The sequence below is a fragment of the Triturus cristatus genome, chromosome 6, assembly GCF_964204655.1.
Source record: "Triturus cristatus chromosome 6, aTriCri1.1, whole genome shotgun sequence".
NCBI lineage: Eukaryota > Metazoa > Chordata > Amphibia > Caudata > Salamandridae > Triturus > Triturus cristatus.
In genome coordinates this window covers 836,605,457-836,623,487 of record NC_140589.1, presented here as the reverse complement: position 1 = coordinate 836,623,487, position 18,031 = coordinate 836,605,457, and the positions used below count along the sequence as shown (strand labels likewise).

General features: G+C 44.5%; 1 protein-coding gene across 1 annotated transcript in view; it reads left to right on the top strand.

The window, feature by feature from the left end:
- The window catches only part of CRIM1 (cysteine rich transmembrane BMP regulator 1), an 816,650-nt gene that overhangs the window by 518,655 nt on the left and 279,964 nt on the right, over positions 1–18,031 (top strand). The window contains exon 6 of the mRNA XM_085611439.1: positions 7,217–7,399. Within this exon, the coding sequence (XP_085467565.1) occupies positions 7,217–7,399 (183 nt within the window). The remainder of the gene's footprint in view (positions 1–7,216; positions 7,400–18,031) is intronic.

Here is an 18,031-nt window from a genome sequence, read left to right as displayed (position 1 = left end):
GTTACTATCTCTCTTCCAGCAAGCTTTTTTGGGTCTCGTACCCGACTCTTGGTCCAAAACAATCATAATTGTTTTCAAAAAGAAAGGTAAGGATGCGGTTGAGCCAGGCTCATACCGCCCCATCACACTAATAAACTCAGACAGTAAGATCTTTTCCAAGATTCTTGCTAGAAGACTTGGAAAGATCATTGCATCACATGTCTCATTACGTCAGCATGGGTTTGTGGCAGGCAGAGGCACTACGGATCATGTCCGGCGTTTAATTTCTCTTCTGGACTGGTCTCAGGTCTCTAAAGTTCCAATAGGGGTGGCCCTGTTGGATGCTGAGAAAGCATTCGACAGGGTCTCCTGGGAATTTTTATGGGCAACTCTCTATTGGAAAGGGTTTCCATCTTCCTTTATTAAGGCTATACAAGCTATGTACACCTGTCCAGCTGCCACAATCCGTATTTCAGGTAATTGCTCTGGGGAGTTTAAGATCTACAGGGGTACTCGGCAGGGGTGTCCCTGCTCCCCTCTCCTGTTTGCTCTTTATATCGAGCCCCTTTTGATTAAGATTGAGCATGATCTGCAGATTATTCCAGTACAGCCTGTGACCGAGTCGGTAAAAGTTCTAGCCTATGCGGATGACGTGGCTGTAGTCACATTAGATGTCCCCAATGCAATGAGACGTATCGAATTTCTGACATCAGAATTTGGTGCTGTGTCTGGCTATAAGTTGAACCTACATAAAACCCAAATTCTTTATACTGGCTCTGATGTATTATCTGGCGTTAATATAGTTACAGAGACGACTTATCTTGGGGTGAAAATTGCGGCCAATGTACAGTCTATAGTCAATTTAAATTTTGATCCCACCCTAACCTTAACAAATAAAATGCTAGAGAATCTGGATTACTTGCATCTATCATTATATGGCAGGTGTAATGTTATTAAGATGGTAGTCTTCCCGAAATTTCTCTATTTATTCCGTACGATTCCACTTCTGGTTCCTAATTCAATCTTTATGAAAATCGAAAGAATATGCTCCCGCTTTTTATGGGGGTATAAAAGAACAAGGAGAACCTATAAAAAACTAAGTTCAGCCAGGGATAGGGGGGGATTAAATATCCCTCAATTCCAACACTATTATTGGATGGCTATGTTACAACATATGGGAACTCTGTTTTTTGGTGTACAGTCTTACAAGGATCCAGCTAATTCCCCATCTATTTATGAACTTGTTTTTGGCCCAGAAGCTAACTATATGTTCTTTAAGTTTTTTGAGCCCAGCTATTACAAAAAGACACGTTTCAAGATTCTAGCTGCAGCTGTAGCAATCTGGTTAAAAATTTGTAAACATTTTACTTTTAAGGAATATAATCGATATATGCCTGTGGGAATACCAGGCAAACTTCCTACAATTTTTTCTGATTCTATAATGAGGAGGTGGAGTGCTCAGGGTGTCAGATCCATTGGTGACTTTTATATAGGAAAACAGTTAATCTCATTTGCAGAACTCCAAGAAAGATTTGGGCTGCCACATACAGACTTCTTTAAATACCTCCAAATTCGCAGCTTTTTAGCCAATTTAGATTTAAAAGGACAGATTAGCCTGGAAAAGAACTCGATACTTGAATGTATAAAAGGGAGATGTAAGATCTCTCAACTTGTCAAAATTATGACTGCATGTCAACAGGATGATCTTTCTTTATATGAGCACCGCTGGGAGATGAGGTTGGGGATAACAGGGGTTGACCTGCAAACCGTATTTAATTTAGCCGATCGGCTATTATTTTCAGGTAGGCATAAGAGTCAATATTTCATGGCTATCTTTGACCTATACTATTCTCCAGCTAAGGTAGCTAAATGGGGGGCAAATCGAGGGGTCTTCTGTCCCAGATGCACTTTAAGGGCTGCAGATTTGGTCCACATGATATATGACTGCCCCGTTATCTCCCCTTGGCTTAATGAGATACAAAATTTCTTGAATATAAGTCTTGGCATTTCAGTTAATCTGTCACCTCAACTAGTCTTGTTTGGTGTCGAGTTTGATGCAAATGTTAGAACCCGCTCTGCTCCTGAGAAAGGATTTCTGTTTCTATGTATGGTAATTCTCCGATTATGTATCACTTCCCAATGGATAAACCCCGATCCACCGTCTTTTAGTATGTGGATGACTAAATTACTCTCTCTGTACAAATTGGAAACTGCTTTGTACAAACTTAAAGGCAGGGAGAAAAAGAAATTTGGACTCTCACTATGGGCTCCAATTAAGAACTGGATATGATTAAATGTGTTATCTTTTATGCTGGATTTCCACTGTTTGCAGCTATGACCGACTGTCTATTCTTTGGGTTAAAGTCTCTTTTTTATGTATCATGTAACAAATGTTAATATTATGAAACTGTTATATCACCAATGCTGATTCTCTAAAAATTCAAAAATAAAAATTAAAAAAAAAAAAAATGAAAGCTAACCCTTCTCCTCTGTGATACTGTTTCAACTCAGCCGGACAGAAAAAGAGATTATCTGCTATTCTAACAAGCAGAAAATAACAAGCATTTTTTGGCATAGAATCTCAGCAAGAGAAATGGTGGTAATGGGCAGCCTGCCGGAGAATAGTCGTCCCTTGTTACCAGTGGGTTTTCATGCTTTAAGATACTAAGAAACTCAGTAGTCTAGAATCATCATGATCACCAGTCCTAAAGACTGCATTCTATGTTTGTTCATATGGTGTATCTAAACGTTTTTCTGATATAGCACAAACATATAACCTAAAGCACGTTTTCCAGCAGTTGTGGATGGTCCATTAATGTCATAGCACAGAGTGTGAGCAGTGCCCCACTCACTGGTTGCCCCGATCACTGGACTCCATCGTGATGATTAGGATACCACCACCAGGCACAAAAAATCGAGGTAAAAAAATTGCAACCATATCCCCTCCCCCCACACCCAACACCGAAAGAACTTTACATGCTGACCCTAAAAGCCTGCACCATCTTCAATACTGGTTGAAGTACAAGGTAGTACCCATCAACATCCTTCCATCAAAAAAAGTAATCATCCAAGCTTGCCAGGACAAGGGGCAAAACTAGGTCACTACCAGACTGGAAATCAATAAATACACAGAATAAAATAGCAGAAAGCAATAATTTATTAAGTTAAACACCAAGACTACAGATCTGCGACTTCACTTTATCACTTCAGGCAGGACATGGAATCGAATATCTTCAAGTAGCACCTCTTCGACCGTGTATGAAGAACCTTTGGATGGTGATGCTCCACTGGAAGGGTACCACTACCACTGGCCATTACCAGCAGCGGCTCCTCCGCTAAGGCGGAGGAGCGTCACCCCACTGTTCTCTGAGCAATGCAAAGGAAAAATAAAATGATAATAGAACATTATTATCATTTTATTATTAATATGGAGCCAGGTTAGGGCGAGGCAGGGCTGGGCTCGTGTCAGATTAAGGAGGAGTGGTTGGTGCACCATAAATGCACATTGCGGTTTGGCCGGCCAAACTGTCATGCGCACTTAGCACATGTTCTCCACCCGGCTGTATTGCACAGCCTGGGTTGAAAACATGCACAGGCTCCCACTCCCTGTCTGAGTGCCGAACCAGGCCGCTCAGACCAATCTCAACGCTGCTGTCATGCTGGTGACCGCAGCGCCGTGATTGGCTACGGGAGTCTGGAGCCTGGGTGCTGCCGGGAGCCAGAAAGCAGGGAGGACGTAGGAGAGGTGGCGGCTGCCGACCAGCAGGTACGCATTTTTATAACACCCCCACTACCCCTTCGCCACAGTTCCCTACCAGCCGCCACTGGCCATGATGACCCCTACCCTCCCACCCTTTGCTGTGGGCTGCACTCGTTGACTCCGAGCTGGGCTTGCACTACATGCACATTTTGAATTCTTATTATTCAAATAGAATTACAGTAGGAGTTGTGTTGGTTGAAAAGCGTATGTAAGCTGTCGAGTTTATTGTCACGTATAAAAACAAAAAGGTGATTGACAATGCTTAGTTTATTCTTTTTCACAAATTGAAGGAAGACCCTCGGGCTTGTGGATCCACCTGAATCTTGATTAACAAATTAGGTCATCATGCCAGGAAGAAACTCCGTCTGGGTCGCCGTACATCTGTGGAGGCCAGGTAGAATCCCTCGCGCGCCCCCTTCTCCCTCCTGTCAGACGCCATACTGGCTGCGCACGAGAGAATCATGCCGCGCGCCTTCCTCGAATATTCAGGTGGGAGATAAACAAAATGAAACCCCAGACTGATTGTGGGCACTGGTGATAAAAATAGAGATATGAGCCGCGATAGAATCCTGGCCGTCACCACTCTGCCGCTCAGCAGCCGCGCTCGTTTTTCATCCTAATGAATTCTGATAATGTCATGGTGTAGTCAAGCCGGGGGTATAATGATGACACAAAACCAGGGTGCACAAATGCAGCCTGTGCTGATAAAGCCGAGGAAATAAACGCAATGAGAGAGATTGTGGGGATCTGCGCCTGAGAGCAGGTGTCAGCACTAATAGTTTCTTCTTGGGTATTACTCGTGAGTTTAACTGGTAAGCTGACATTGGTAAATTGAAAGCCAAAGCAAAATTGGTTTTTTTTCCAACAGGAGGTTATCTCAGGTCGAGTTATGGCTGTGTTTTGTTGCCATCTGTTCAAAATATAGTAGGTTGGCTGCTGTAATTGGAGCCCGTGCAGTCTCCTTTGTTGTGTGTGTTACACGCTGTTGAGCTTTGATGTAAAAGTGAGGGATTGGGGGGTCCGTGGTGATTAGTTTGAGGACCTAATGTGCTGCTTTCTTAAGGACCCCCCACACATCACTGATCGTCCCCTTTACACCTGATCCACCCTTTTGCCTGACAATCCTAAATTGTTTTTCATTCAGTAATACACGCTGAAGCACTTTCAGAGGGAGATTTGCGTAAGACAGGAACTTTACCAGGAATCAATTTGCAAGCATGTAAACGAGGTTAGGAGAGCTGTTCTCCAGGACATCAATACATTCGATTACTAAACATCAGCATAACCATGTGTTGGCGCCAACTGTCCCACCTGTGCCACTCAGTCGTGGAGCCCTTTTGGAACCAGAGCTGATCAACAAGAAACATTCGGTGTCATACCCCCTCCCGTTATGTTCACTCAGTGTTAGACATGTGCACCCTTTTTCTCTCCACGCCTGGTCTAGTTGCTTATCTTATACACCTCATCTCTTTCTACTCTTTTCACTCTCTCCTGAATGCACTTCTTTGCGTCTCCTTCACTTCAGGCCCCACCCCAAGCAAAGACACACAATGTATCCACTCGCCTGTAAGCACTTCATTTTCTTTTCTTTTTTGCCTTGTCAATATTTAGACAACTGTATACCCCCTTCAAAAACATTTGCACACAATCAGAACTGCAACTGGCATTCGTGACCATTGCTCTGTGCATTCTGCAGAGAGGCCAAGGATTGGATGGCCATGTATTCTGAGCACTTTTTTTTACCCCCTGACAGGCATCAGCATAGCCAGTGTGTTGTGGGTCCTAGTTCAAAGAAGGAAATAGGCCTCCTGGTTGCAGTTTGAACTGTAAAACACAGCAATAATTAGGGTTTAGCAGGCCCCTCTTAGCCCCGGTGCCACTGCCCCTGCTGAACAAGTAGAAGTAACTTCCCTGCGGACGGGCACTGCTGTGATAAACTTGTACTGCCTTTGGCCTCATCTCCAGAGGTCCCAATGTGGACAGTTATTAACATCTGGGGCCATATTAGAGAGAGTGCCCAAGGGCGCAGCGGGCATGTGCGCACGCTTTGTGCACCCCCCGGGGCACTTTGGTATTACAGAAGGGGGCCGCAGATGCTTGTGCCAGCGCTATCAGTAAAGAGTGTTCCCTCAATTGCATGGGGGTGTAGCCCCATGCAAATGATTGATTCACTTTGCCTCTGGGCCAGCGCCATATTATAGACGCAGGCGCAGAGGCAAACGTGCCTTTAGGAAGTGCCCTGAATGTGCACCAGATAAAGGTGGCATACTTCCAGTGTGCCTCCTAAAGGCAGCCCTTTAGAGAGGGAAAAAGGGGGTCCCATGGACCCGCCCCAGACATCCCCTTGTCGGCGGTCAAGACTCAGTTCGAACTATGTAATATACAAGAGTGAAATGCTGCACGAAAAAACATACAGACACACAACTTCCTGGAAATAACGAACACGCTACAGACACACAGCATCCTGGAAATAACGAACACGCTACAGACACACAGCATCCTGGAAATAACGATCACCCTTAGGCTATACAAGATTAAATAAAACATGTGAAATATAAACGGGAACTAAATTGCTTACATGGATTACCTAACCTTTTTTTTTTAATTCATTGTTCAGAAATCGATCAGTGTTTTTGGTAGTAAAGTCAAGCACATAAACGGAGGGCCCGATATGACATACATGCCAACATTTTAGAAGGAGAAAGTGAGATATTTAAAAAAAAATGATCAGGAGAATGCATTTCCTACATTGACTTCTATTGAGAAAGAGCCAATTTCAGGCAGGAGATAGCCAAGTGTAAGCCATTTTTTTGCTTCAAAAGTGGAGTCTCCAACCTGAATCAGGTCATTGGCATGTAAGCGATAGGCAGAGCCATTGGAATCATGCGATTGTGACGCCACAATGATTTTTGGGTAAATAAAGATTTGCCACATAATCCATCATCTACTGTATAATCTACAGATTTTAAACCCCCCCTCCCCCCCAATAATTTGTTTCTCTAGCTCAAACGGTATATAAAAGTTAGTAAACACGCCGCAACACAGGTTGCTCCGCACTGAAAGGCACTTTGCAAACATTGACTGGTCTCCTTTCTGTAGTTTATTGCTATATTTCGGTGTTAAACTGGTACTAACGACGTGCAACTAATGCCCAGACCGTTTTAACAAGTTTAAGGTTGACGGAATAATGAAGTAATACTATCACAAAATAGGCTGCATAATTTGCCTTTTCTTGTCGCATAATTTACTCAACCCTGCCACATAATTCCAGCGGCCCTGGCGATAGGGACCTATTAGAATGTTCATTTTCAATTACTGCGGGGTGAGAGGCTCGATGGGCCCGGCCCACTTAAAGCCCTCTGCGGACTGTTCACTGTGGAGATAAAAACAGAACAATGTAAAACTCTTAAAATGTACCCAAAGCACAGAATATCCGGCCTCTCCCATGAATTGACGGAACCTTTGCGTTTCTTTCAGAGACCAAGCCAGCCTGCATCTTCAACAGCGTGGAGTACTACGACGGCGACATGTTCCGGATGGACGCCTGCCGGTTCTGCCGCTGCCAAGGCGGGGTCTCCATCTGCTTCTCTGCGCAGTGCGGGGAGCTGCACTGTGACCGCTACTATGTGCCAGAAGGGGAGTGCTGTCCAGTCTGCGAGGGTAATTAATTTCAGAAGTATAAACTGCCTTCTAACGGTGCTGTCCCGTTTTATATATCTATTTTTTTATTTAATGGGTTGTTTTATGAAGCTTTTCGTCTTGTCTTACGTTTATTTCATGGGGCTCTGGGGTATGATACAATAGGAGTCCGGGGAACTAGAGGCCTTTTGAGAGGGAGGATCCAAATTCTACGGGAAACGGAAGTGACATCACAGGATTAACCCCAAGTCGCACCCTTAGCTCCTGCGTAGCCTGCAGCTGTAGTGTGTGTGTGGAGGGGGGAGGGTGTAAGAGGGAGCAAGGCACGAGCAATGAAGGAAAATTACAAAAAAATAAAACCAATGTTTCAGTGCCCTGTTTACTTTCTGTTCCTGTCACTGCCCACATGACTCCTGGGAAGGGAGGTGGGGGGAGGGGTTAACACAGGCGGGTGGGGGCATCCAAGGACATGTCAGGAGCAGGAGCTGATAGTCCAGATGAGCCCTAATTTACCTCCAAGCCTGCCTTTATTCTTGGGTTCAGTGCCTGTACTCTGACTCCCAGGTAGTCCCTATCTGTTTGAAGGCTAGTTAAGTAGTCCAGTGTGCAGTTGCCAAGCCCAGGCCCCTCCTTAGTGAGTAGTGGCATACAGCTTTCTGCAGATATATGGGCATTTTCCGCCTTAGACCGTCAGCCCATGGTCCTATCATCCTCCTGGGTCCAAGGAAGCACTTACAGGACTGCTTTTATGTGGTCATGCAAGTGGGTGCATATTCTGGTCACCTGATTCTGGGGCCCCTGCGGTCTCTTGGAGTTCCACATTATTCGCTCGTGACCATTAAGCTAAAGAACCCAAACCTAATGGGAAACAAGAAAATCTTTAGTTTTACACAATATACAGTTTTCTGTCAGAAGTACCATCTAATGTCAGATGATTACTAAATATTTTACGATTTATGGTCCTGCAGTATGTGGTGACGCACAGTTCAGTATTTGGGGAAACTGAGGAGGCGGACTTTACTTCTGTGAACGCTCTGACACTACAAACATGTGGGAATCAGTGATGCTATTTTTGCTGTTTATAGCCCAACGCCAGCTTTGTCGCAGTGTTTCCCCTCTTATATATTCCCTATGCTGTGACAGGGTTTCAGCAACTTTCCTTCTTAAGTTTAGTTGACATCATTGAGAAACAAGATTTTTCCATATTAATCAGAGGCTGCTGTCCTCCCAAATCTTCCTTGTTTTTACTATGCCCCCCGCCATGCTCTGGAAGCTCCTCGGCCTCACTCTCGTCATCCCTTGTTTCTTTCTTCCATGTAGCTTGCAGTATGTCTGCAGCATCTTGGTCCCAAAAGATGTTGCCTTTGCGCCTCTTCGAACTCTCAACTTCACTGGGGAGGTGAGGTGTGTCTGAGCTTCTGCAGCCATATCCTTCTCTTACCTGAGTGCTGACTCCTTTCTGGTACGTTGTGCACAGAAAGATTCTTGCAAAGAACTTCCCCATCTTCCTTAGCACTACCAGAATCCTGTTTATTACTACCACTAAAGTCTAGATATATGTGACACAGGAGGAACGGCATGCCGATTCACGGAAAGATATTTATCATTAATTTAAGTGAATATATATTCATGGGAAGCCATAGAAGATACCGTTCCAATATGGCGGTTGTGATTAGTCTGTACGTTAGTCCATCGTTGATATCCATGTGTACCATGTGACAATTTCTATTTATAACAAGCATTGGCATAGCCAATAAGTCTCGCCTTTGGGACCTTATAAGTGTTAAGCCATGCAACAGTTGCGTAACTAAATACTTATAAGGTCCCAAAAGCCAGACCTATTGGCTATGCAAAGCGAAAGTGAAAGTGATCAAACATTAAAGCGGCCGTGCGGCAGAAAGTGAAAGTAATCGCGGTAATACACGGCGCGCGCGCCCATGCACATGCACTGTAGCTCTAGGCTGGCCTGGTAGCACTTTTTGGAGCCCTCTCAATAAGTCTCGCCAGACCAGTGCATGAGCTGGGTCAGGCGAGACCTAAAAAAGCATTCTTTTTTAGCGTGCATGTTAAACATCGAAAAAGGCACAAGCCGAAACACGTCCGTTTGCTCTGAATAAACGGATTGTAAACTGCCCCCGTGAGTGCTCTTTCCTTGACGAGAGGAGGGGGAAAAGGAGCGTTTATATTTCGGGGACACACCACCGTGATCACAGCACCCGTCCGAGAGTGCCCCTGAAAAGGTGAATCGGAGCAGTTATATATATATTCACAAATGTACACTCATTGAGAAAGCTTTTTCAAGTGTATGGGCGACAGCGGTGTGCTATACATTTTTAAAAGTGTGGTCCTAGATTTCTAAAAACGCATGTGTGCGAAAGTAACTAATATAGCTTTCCTCTGGCATGTTGTTAATTTGTCATCCATTTTACCCCCTTGTCCTGAGCTATAAGATAGGCATTACTTACTAGGGAACATTTTGGTTTAAAGTCAAGCCCGCATATATAATTTTCAGCAATTAGTGTGGTAAAATTTACTGGAAAGCCTTACTTTCAGAGAAAAGCACTAGTCAGACAGATATACATTTACTTACAGGTAAATGGCATTGGTGAAATGCCACATGAGTGTTGGATAGACGGTGACTTTGAAGTTGCTAATCCCAAAATGCATCTGGGTAAGCCACCCATTTTCATTCTTTGCCAACATAAGGCTCCAGAGTTTGAGTCCCCAGCTCGGCTGATTCAAGTCATTCATGGGTTCGCCAACAGTAAAGTGCTGTGAGGCACCTCGTAATAAAGTTGTATAATCACAACCAAGCATTTCCTAAGAAGCATCATCCGCATGGCTTTTGCTTGTGGAATTGGCATATTTATTCATTTGTTGTATTTATTCACATAGTACTTAGTTGTGGGTTTTCTGTGATAATCGTATAGAAAACTCTTTGGCCATAAATAAAATTAGAGCTGACGTGCCCTAATGTAAATGGCACTTGGGTACTGAGTCGCGTGCTGGAAATGTGCTATTAGGGCTTCTGCCTTATCAAGGACATAGGGCCGGGCACGAATTCGGAATTCAAAATACAATGCTGCACCAAACTAAAAATGTGATGCGCCTTATTTCACAGAAAGGGCCCCAGTCAAGCTGCTAAAAATGAACACCTCATGTTAGCTGCATGATGGAGAATATTTTAGGCTTCCATTTGGAAAGTAGAGGGTGAGGTCATAAAGCAATGTAATTCAAACCTATTTAGAATAAACTATGGAAGGATCAAATCAATGGGATTAAATACTTACCTGAAAAGGAATACCTTCAGTGTGCATGGCGGGGAAGCTGCTGTCAAGTGCAGGTGCATGCCCGATACAGCTCTACTTGTTGGTTGCCTTCAACCAGGGCAGAGAGAAATGTGTCTCGGCCAAAGTTGTTGGAGATTCCTGTGGGCCTGAAGGAGCTCACAGCATCTTGGTAGAGCTCTTGCCTAGCCATATTGGTTGGTTGGCTGCTTTAGCCCTGCACCAGCCAGGCTGGAATTTTTGTGCTTGTTGGCTCTGGTGATGCTCGATGGGCATTGAGTACTTCCTGGGCCCACCTTCACTGGTCTAAACCAAAGAGGCAGGCTCTCGATTGCCTCTTGCTGCCCACCATAGGGATTCAAATTTTCACCTCTGCATTTTCCTTACCAAACAAAAGATGCACAATTTTTACTGGAGTTGTTCCCACTCTAAGTGGTACAATGATTGTTACCCAGGCTATTCTGGTGGGAAAAGCTTGAGGGAGTATATGCATAGCCAGTTCCAACATTTGACAGTGATGAATAGCTGGTGGGGAACCTCCTAAACTGGAGCTGTGGCGCATGTCCATAGTGCATATTTGGAAAGGTGGCACGCCTGCCTTGTGTGTCTGCACTTGTGTCTGCACGTCGAGTGGTGTGAACTGGTTTTGTCTTTATTGCATGGTTTATTTTAGCCGTAGACAAGTACATCTGTTCGTTCAAATGCGTTGGTTATGCTTAACTATACCAGACCTCGGGGTGGCGACCCTGATCAAGAAGAACATTCCCTTTCAACCCTCACAACTTTGGCAAGACCCATTGGGCAGATACATGGGAGTTCTGGGGCTATGGTGAAGGACCAAAGCCACATTAATATGTGTATATGCACCCCCTAGGTTGCAAGCGCCCACCATGTCCAAAGTGATTGATATTCTGATTGAAACACCCTCTGCTCTGCATGTAGTAGGAGGTGATTTTAATGACCTCATGGACCCAGTTCTGGACCGCTCGGGGGAGGGAGATAGATTGATCTATAACGACTACACCATTACAGCGTTTTTCCACAACGATGGGCTTGACAGACATCTAGACGGATAAACGCCCCCTAGTTAGACAGTCCTCTTTCTATACCGGGGCTCATGATACACACACTCCAGACTGGACTACATATTTATTCCCAAAGGGGAACTACGAGATGCAGGGCATGCAGACAATACAGCCAGAGGCCTTTCATACCACTCCCCCGCTCTTGGTCGAGATGGGGCTGAGGTAGCGGGATAGTGCCCGCAACTGGAGACTGAGCCCATGGAACCTGAATAATGCCAAAATTGTGAGTGGGCTTAGAGTGGACACTGAAGTCTATTTCCTTGAAAATCAGGATTCTGTGCCCTCCGGAGTGATGGTCTCGGAGGCCTATTGGGTTGTGTTGCGGGACAGAGCCCAAAACCGAATAGCGTGGGTAAAGAGGCAGAAGGATAAGGGCTTGGTAGAACTGGAACAGAAAATAAAGGAGCTAGATATGCAGATTGCCCATAACGGCGACCCTGATCTGTCCCTTAGACTCAGAACCCTAAGACTGGAGTATAAGGAACTGGGTGCAGATAATGGCAAAAAGCGACATCTGGCGACATTACATCGCCTCTACGAGGTGGGGGACAAGGCCGGAAAGCTTCTAGCCTGGCTTAGCAGGCGGGAGGTCCAAGACAGATGGGTGAGAGAGGCGATAAATCCCCAGGGAACTAAGCAGTCTACCGGCGAAGGCGTGGCTAAGGCATTTCCCGAGTACTATAGGGACTTATATCGGGCTCGACCACTCAAATCGCAGGCTGAAATACAGGAATATCTGCCGGCAATTCCCTCCCCAATTTTAGGAGAAACGGAGGCTCCGGGACTGGAAGAGGATCTGTCTCTGACAGAAGTTCAGGAGGCAGTGGCGAAGCTTCGCCCTGGGAAAACCCCTGGCACCAACAGGCTACCCGTGGAATTTTATACGCGATACACGGATATCCTATGTCCCCACCTTCTCAGACTTTTTACAGATGACCAGGAAGAGAGTGTTCTCCCACTGGACCTGCAGATGCCTACTATTGTGGTCATATACAAGGAGGGCAAAACACATGACCAATGCGGTTCTTATAGACCCATTTCACTACTGAACATGGAAGTTAAAATCCTGGCCACCATCTTAGCGACACTTCACCTGGGTGTAATCATGGGCTTGATCCATGAAGACTAGTCTGGATTTATGCCAGGCAGATCTACTCGCCCGAACCTTAGGCGGACACACAATTGGCTTATGAAAGTACAACACCGGACAAGTCTGCAGGTGTTCTTATCATTGGGTGCAGAAAAAGCGTTTGACTCGGTTAATTGGCAATTTCTTGATGCCACCTTGTCTAAATTCATAGTGGGGCTGAAATTCCGCAGCTGGGTGGCACTCCTATACAACCAACCGATGGCTGCGGTGCGTGTCAATGGTCGGTGCTCGGAGCCCTTCCCCATTGAGAGGGGGACGCAACAGGGCTGCCCCCTGTCACTGCTCCTTTTCGCGCTCACTCTTGAGTCGCTGGCTTGTGCTATGAGGGTACACCCCACTATCCAGGGCTTCCACATCACGCATACAGACACAGAGAAGGAGAACATTTACCTTTATACAGATGATATTCTGCTGTATATTACATACCCCTAAACGACCATACCGGCCCTATTCGATCTGATCATGGCGTACGGAAGACATTCAGGCTACAAAATCAGTTGGAATAAATCCACACTTTATTGCCCGACCGACACAGAAATAAGCTGTCCTCTACCTGGCGAACTGCGAGTAGTGCTAAGGGGCTTTAAATACCTGGTTATTTTCGTTACTCCCCACTTGGAGGTGTGTAGGAGGGAAAACTTAGATGTAGTCCTAAACAAACTTAGATTAGAGGTGGAGAGATGGAGGGATCTTCCCCTTACCCTGCTTGGTCGAGCGGCCATCTTTAAAATGATTACCCTGCCTCAACTCCTATATGTCCTCCAAAACTCGTACCATCCCTTACCTACAGCCATATTTAGGGAATTCACTAGCAAACTTAGAACATTACTGTGGCAAGGGAGACACCCTAGAATAGCACTCCGGACACTACAACGCAATCCCTATAATGGCGGAATAGCACTCCTCGACATTGAGGCCTACTATTGGGCGTCCCACTTGATACCCATAAATGAATGGATACACAAACACAGAAACCACCCCACATACCGCCTTGAGAGGGAGGAAATGCTGCCCCATACACACTTACTTTACATCTACGGGGGGCAAGGTAGCTCACATTTGTTGCCTGCGACTCACGTGACCCTGTCGGCATGGACAATGGCTAACAAGACATTGGACTGGAAGGGACAGATCATTTGGAGCACACCGCTTTGGGAGAGGACCTGGTTCAAGGAACTACATAAGCTCACAGGGTTTGAGACTTGGAATCTCTTGGTGATCTCTACGATGGGGAACATAATTAAAAAAGGGGATCTTAAAACCTGGGCAAAGTTCAAGCAGGAATATGACATAAACAACTCCCAATTCCTTATATACGCACAACTGCGTCATGCCTGGCGGGCGGAAAATATCTCCAGTGCGCAATTTCCGAAATATGTACCCTTAGAGGGCAGGCTTTTACAAGAGTAACTAACTCATAAGGCGGTCTCCTTAACAAACAAAAGCATCAACAACAATATCCCAGACAGGCTATTAGGTCTCAGAGCAAGATGGGAGAAAGACGTGGGGTCTATGGAGGATATCGACTGGGAGGCGGCGTTAATACATCCCAGAGAAGTTGCCATAAAGGCAAGGCTCCGGCTCATCCAACTTAAAATACTACACCTAACATATTACGATAAGGATAGGATACACAAGATGGGAAGAGCAGAATCGCCATTTTGCCTGGCTTGCACCGCTGATAAAAGCGATCTTTTATTTATTTATTTTTTTCCTCACACGGTTTGGGCATGTCCTGCACTTCAGTTATACTGGACGCAGGTAGTCGGGCTAATAGGAACGGTCCTGGGGGTAACTTTGCCGTTGGTGCCAAGATTTGTAATACTAGAGATTCCCAGTGAGGTAGATTTCAACAGAACACAGCCCATTTTTGCCTCCCTGGGGTTAGTAGTAGCAAAAAGAGACATAGCTTGGAGATGGGGAGTGGCTGACAGGCCGACCATTCAGGAGTGGACGAGAGGAATGAACATATATATGATGGCTGAGCAGACCACGTATCGTTGCATAGGGTGCCTGAAAAAAATTCCACAAGATCTGGGACCCATGGAGACGGCACTTTGGGCTTGATATGGGAGAAGACACACAACAGTCCACTATGCATATTACACAAGGGACTTAGTCAAAGTAGCCCGGGACCACAACGCCCTAAAGATTACTCCCGAGGTTTACTTGAGGCTGATCCCTGGTCCAAAACGGAACCACATAACCACGACAAAAAGACACTGGCGGTATGCACTGATTCACACATCAAGGGGAGGAGGGGGGAGGTGGCTTAGTTGATGATGATCATATTTGTAACTGTTTGGGATCGAACCTTGCAGATGTATCATGTAAGTACTGTCTTGTGCTGATTGTTCAGTTTGAAAATAAAAAAAATGAAGGAAAAAAAAACTATACCTGACTTCAATTTCAAAATAGAGATATTTCTTAAAGAATTAATGTTTTTTTATTGACATATTTGTGTTGTCGTACCACAAGTTAAGTGTAAAATTGTTTTCTTCGCCTGGAAAGGAATATCTAATTGAATAAATTGATTCCTGTCCCTCAACCCATAACATAAATCTTGAGGATGTTGCTGTTTGTCTGATCCAGTGGCAGTGAAAACAAAACAACTTTGTAAAGGGATAACTATGCAACCGGATGGGTTATTAGTTTTTGGCTCGAGAATTCAGTTCTGCAGCCATATTGTTTTTTAGTGGATTACACAGTTGGCCAAGAGTGTAGTGCACAGGAGTAAAGAACAGAGAAATATATGTTATGTAGATAGCTTTCATTTGGCTGTTTGTACCATCCTGTCCCTTCTGACTCCTTGTCATGGGCCTTCACATAGGAAGGCAGAAAGTGGTGTAGGTAGTAAGGGTGCCCACAAGCCCTAAAGCAAGCAAGATATATGCCTCTCAGCAGCATCCTCAGGTTTGGTAGATACAAAACCTAGAGCGTGAGTGTGTCTTAGCCTACCCCACCCATGGGCCTGGTGGGTTTGCACTATTTCTGCTGCACAGTTGATAGCCACCCCTAGAGGCATCTGAGGGAGAAAGACATGCCAACTCATCTGCCACTGGGGGCAGGTCATAGAGACCATGCAAGAGCACCACTTCCAATTCAACTCCAGTAGTGCAGAGGTCTCATGAGAGCTACTTATGTACCACTACAGCACAGAGATGGAGCAATCTATGGTATTATGTATTTAAACATGTAATTAAAAAGTCCTGTGGCTATTGTCCTAAGTGCTCCCTTTTTTTCGAACCCTGTTTTTCAAACTCGCGCACGCTTACCAACATTGATGAGGAGTGGAAAGCAAGGGAGCCATATTTTCCTGGGGAGCACTTGATGGTCTCGGAGAAATTTGGGGAATACTTCCAGGTTTGGCATGTCCTCCTCCAGTGTTTGGGGCTGCTCTAGCCATCACCTTCCCGGCCACCAAGTTCTTGGGTTTTTAATTCTACTACCATTGCTCCATCTGCTTGAATGTCTCCTGATCATACCAATTCAGAACTTTGATGAATTTTAAATGTGCATTCCAGCAGCGGAGGAAAAAAAAGGCAGCCACACCATTTCCAATTACATTGCACTAAACTGTGTTTGCGGAATTTGATGTGCAACACTGTTAATTTTAAAAAATTGATCGAAATGCTGAATCGAGCTTGACAAAGTCTCTTCATAAATTCACTTGCTCATCTAGGTTGTGTAAAGTAGTATTGTTTACAGCAAATGCCATCACTCGTGCCTTCAAAATATTTTATGGACAGTTATTGTTCGTAACTTGACTTGTAATCAAATTCGTATAAAATGAATAATAACAGTGCATTTGAGATTAACGCTTACCAGCATAGTGGAAAAAGAAAATTATTGAATAAAGTTGGAGGGCAAGAATATTCAATAAAAGTAATTACAAACAAGACAAATGTTTTTAAGATAAAATCATCTAAGTGCAGACACTAATGTATATCTAATATAATATCTGATATATATTACATTGGATTCTGTAATCCCTTTAAAACTCCAGTCTCAAATTTCTTTATAATTGACGACTTGCTGCTCACCCAGTCGCCGATTATAAAGAAAAGACATCAGAACTCAACCATTATAAGTTATTACAGTTGAATTCTGACGCCAGCAGGTGAGGGAAAGTCAGGCCACTGAGCATAATTGAAACAGCAGTAAAGCAACGAAAACAGAAGGTTGCTTTTCTGTCTTCTGCTCTTTTTTACCTTGCAAATGCATACACAGAGAACATGTTTATTTTTTGCACTCATTAGATAGTTCGAGAAAAGCTAGAATTTTTCCGCATGTTTCTACACATTACGAACTAGTGCCGTTTAAAAAAAAAAAAACATCTATTGAATTGTTTGTAATATCTGTTTGCAACAAATTCCTAACAGGTTTTTGATGTGTTTAGCTTTGCACTGAGGTTTTATTTTTATTCTTCATGTCCGCATACATGCTCACTCTTTTGTGTGAAAGACCTATGCACCAAGGTTTTAAGTGGTTTGTGGGAAAGGTGATGGTGTGAACATGTATTATATGGAATAAAGTACCCCTGGCATACATGATAAGGATATTGCAAGTCACCTTGGAATTACTATAGCCTTATAGCCCGCCGTAGCGAGCTATACCGGCTGTTAAAGGCCCGCTGCAGCGTTACAGGCCCGAGCTGAAAGCGAGGGACTTTAACAAAGCAGAGGTACTTTCAAAGCCGGTATAGCCCTGCTACGAAGGGCTATAAGGCTATTAGAACATTCTGCCACTAGAGGGCAGAATGTTATAACAAAACAAATCCTTCAGGGAGCGCGAGGGGATTGAAATCCCCTCAGGCTCCCTGAAGCCTTTGTTCACAGCCAGAGCTGTGAACAAAGACACATTGGAATGTTTGTGCTCCGGGCTTATACCAACCGTTATAAGCCCCGAGCACTCCATTGTTTTCAATGGAGCTCCCAACATTCCAATGTTCTAATTAACCTTGTAAAAGAACTCGGTCATCAGCCCAGTTCCTCTATATGGTTAAAGAACTCCTCTGTGACTTGCAATATCCTTATAATTTATGGCAGGGATACTTTATTCCTTATACAAATCAACAAATAAAGAAGAAATATTAAAAGACATCCATTATCAGCTGCCTGCCTCACGCCTC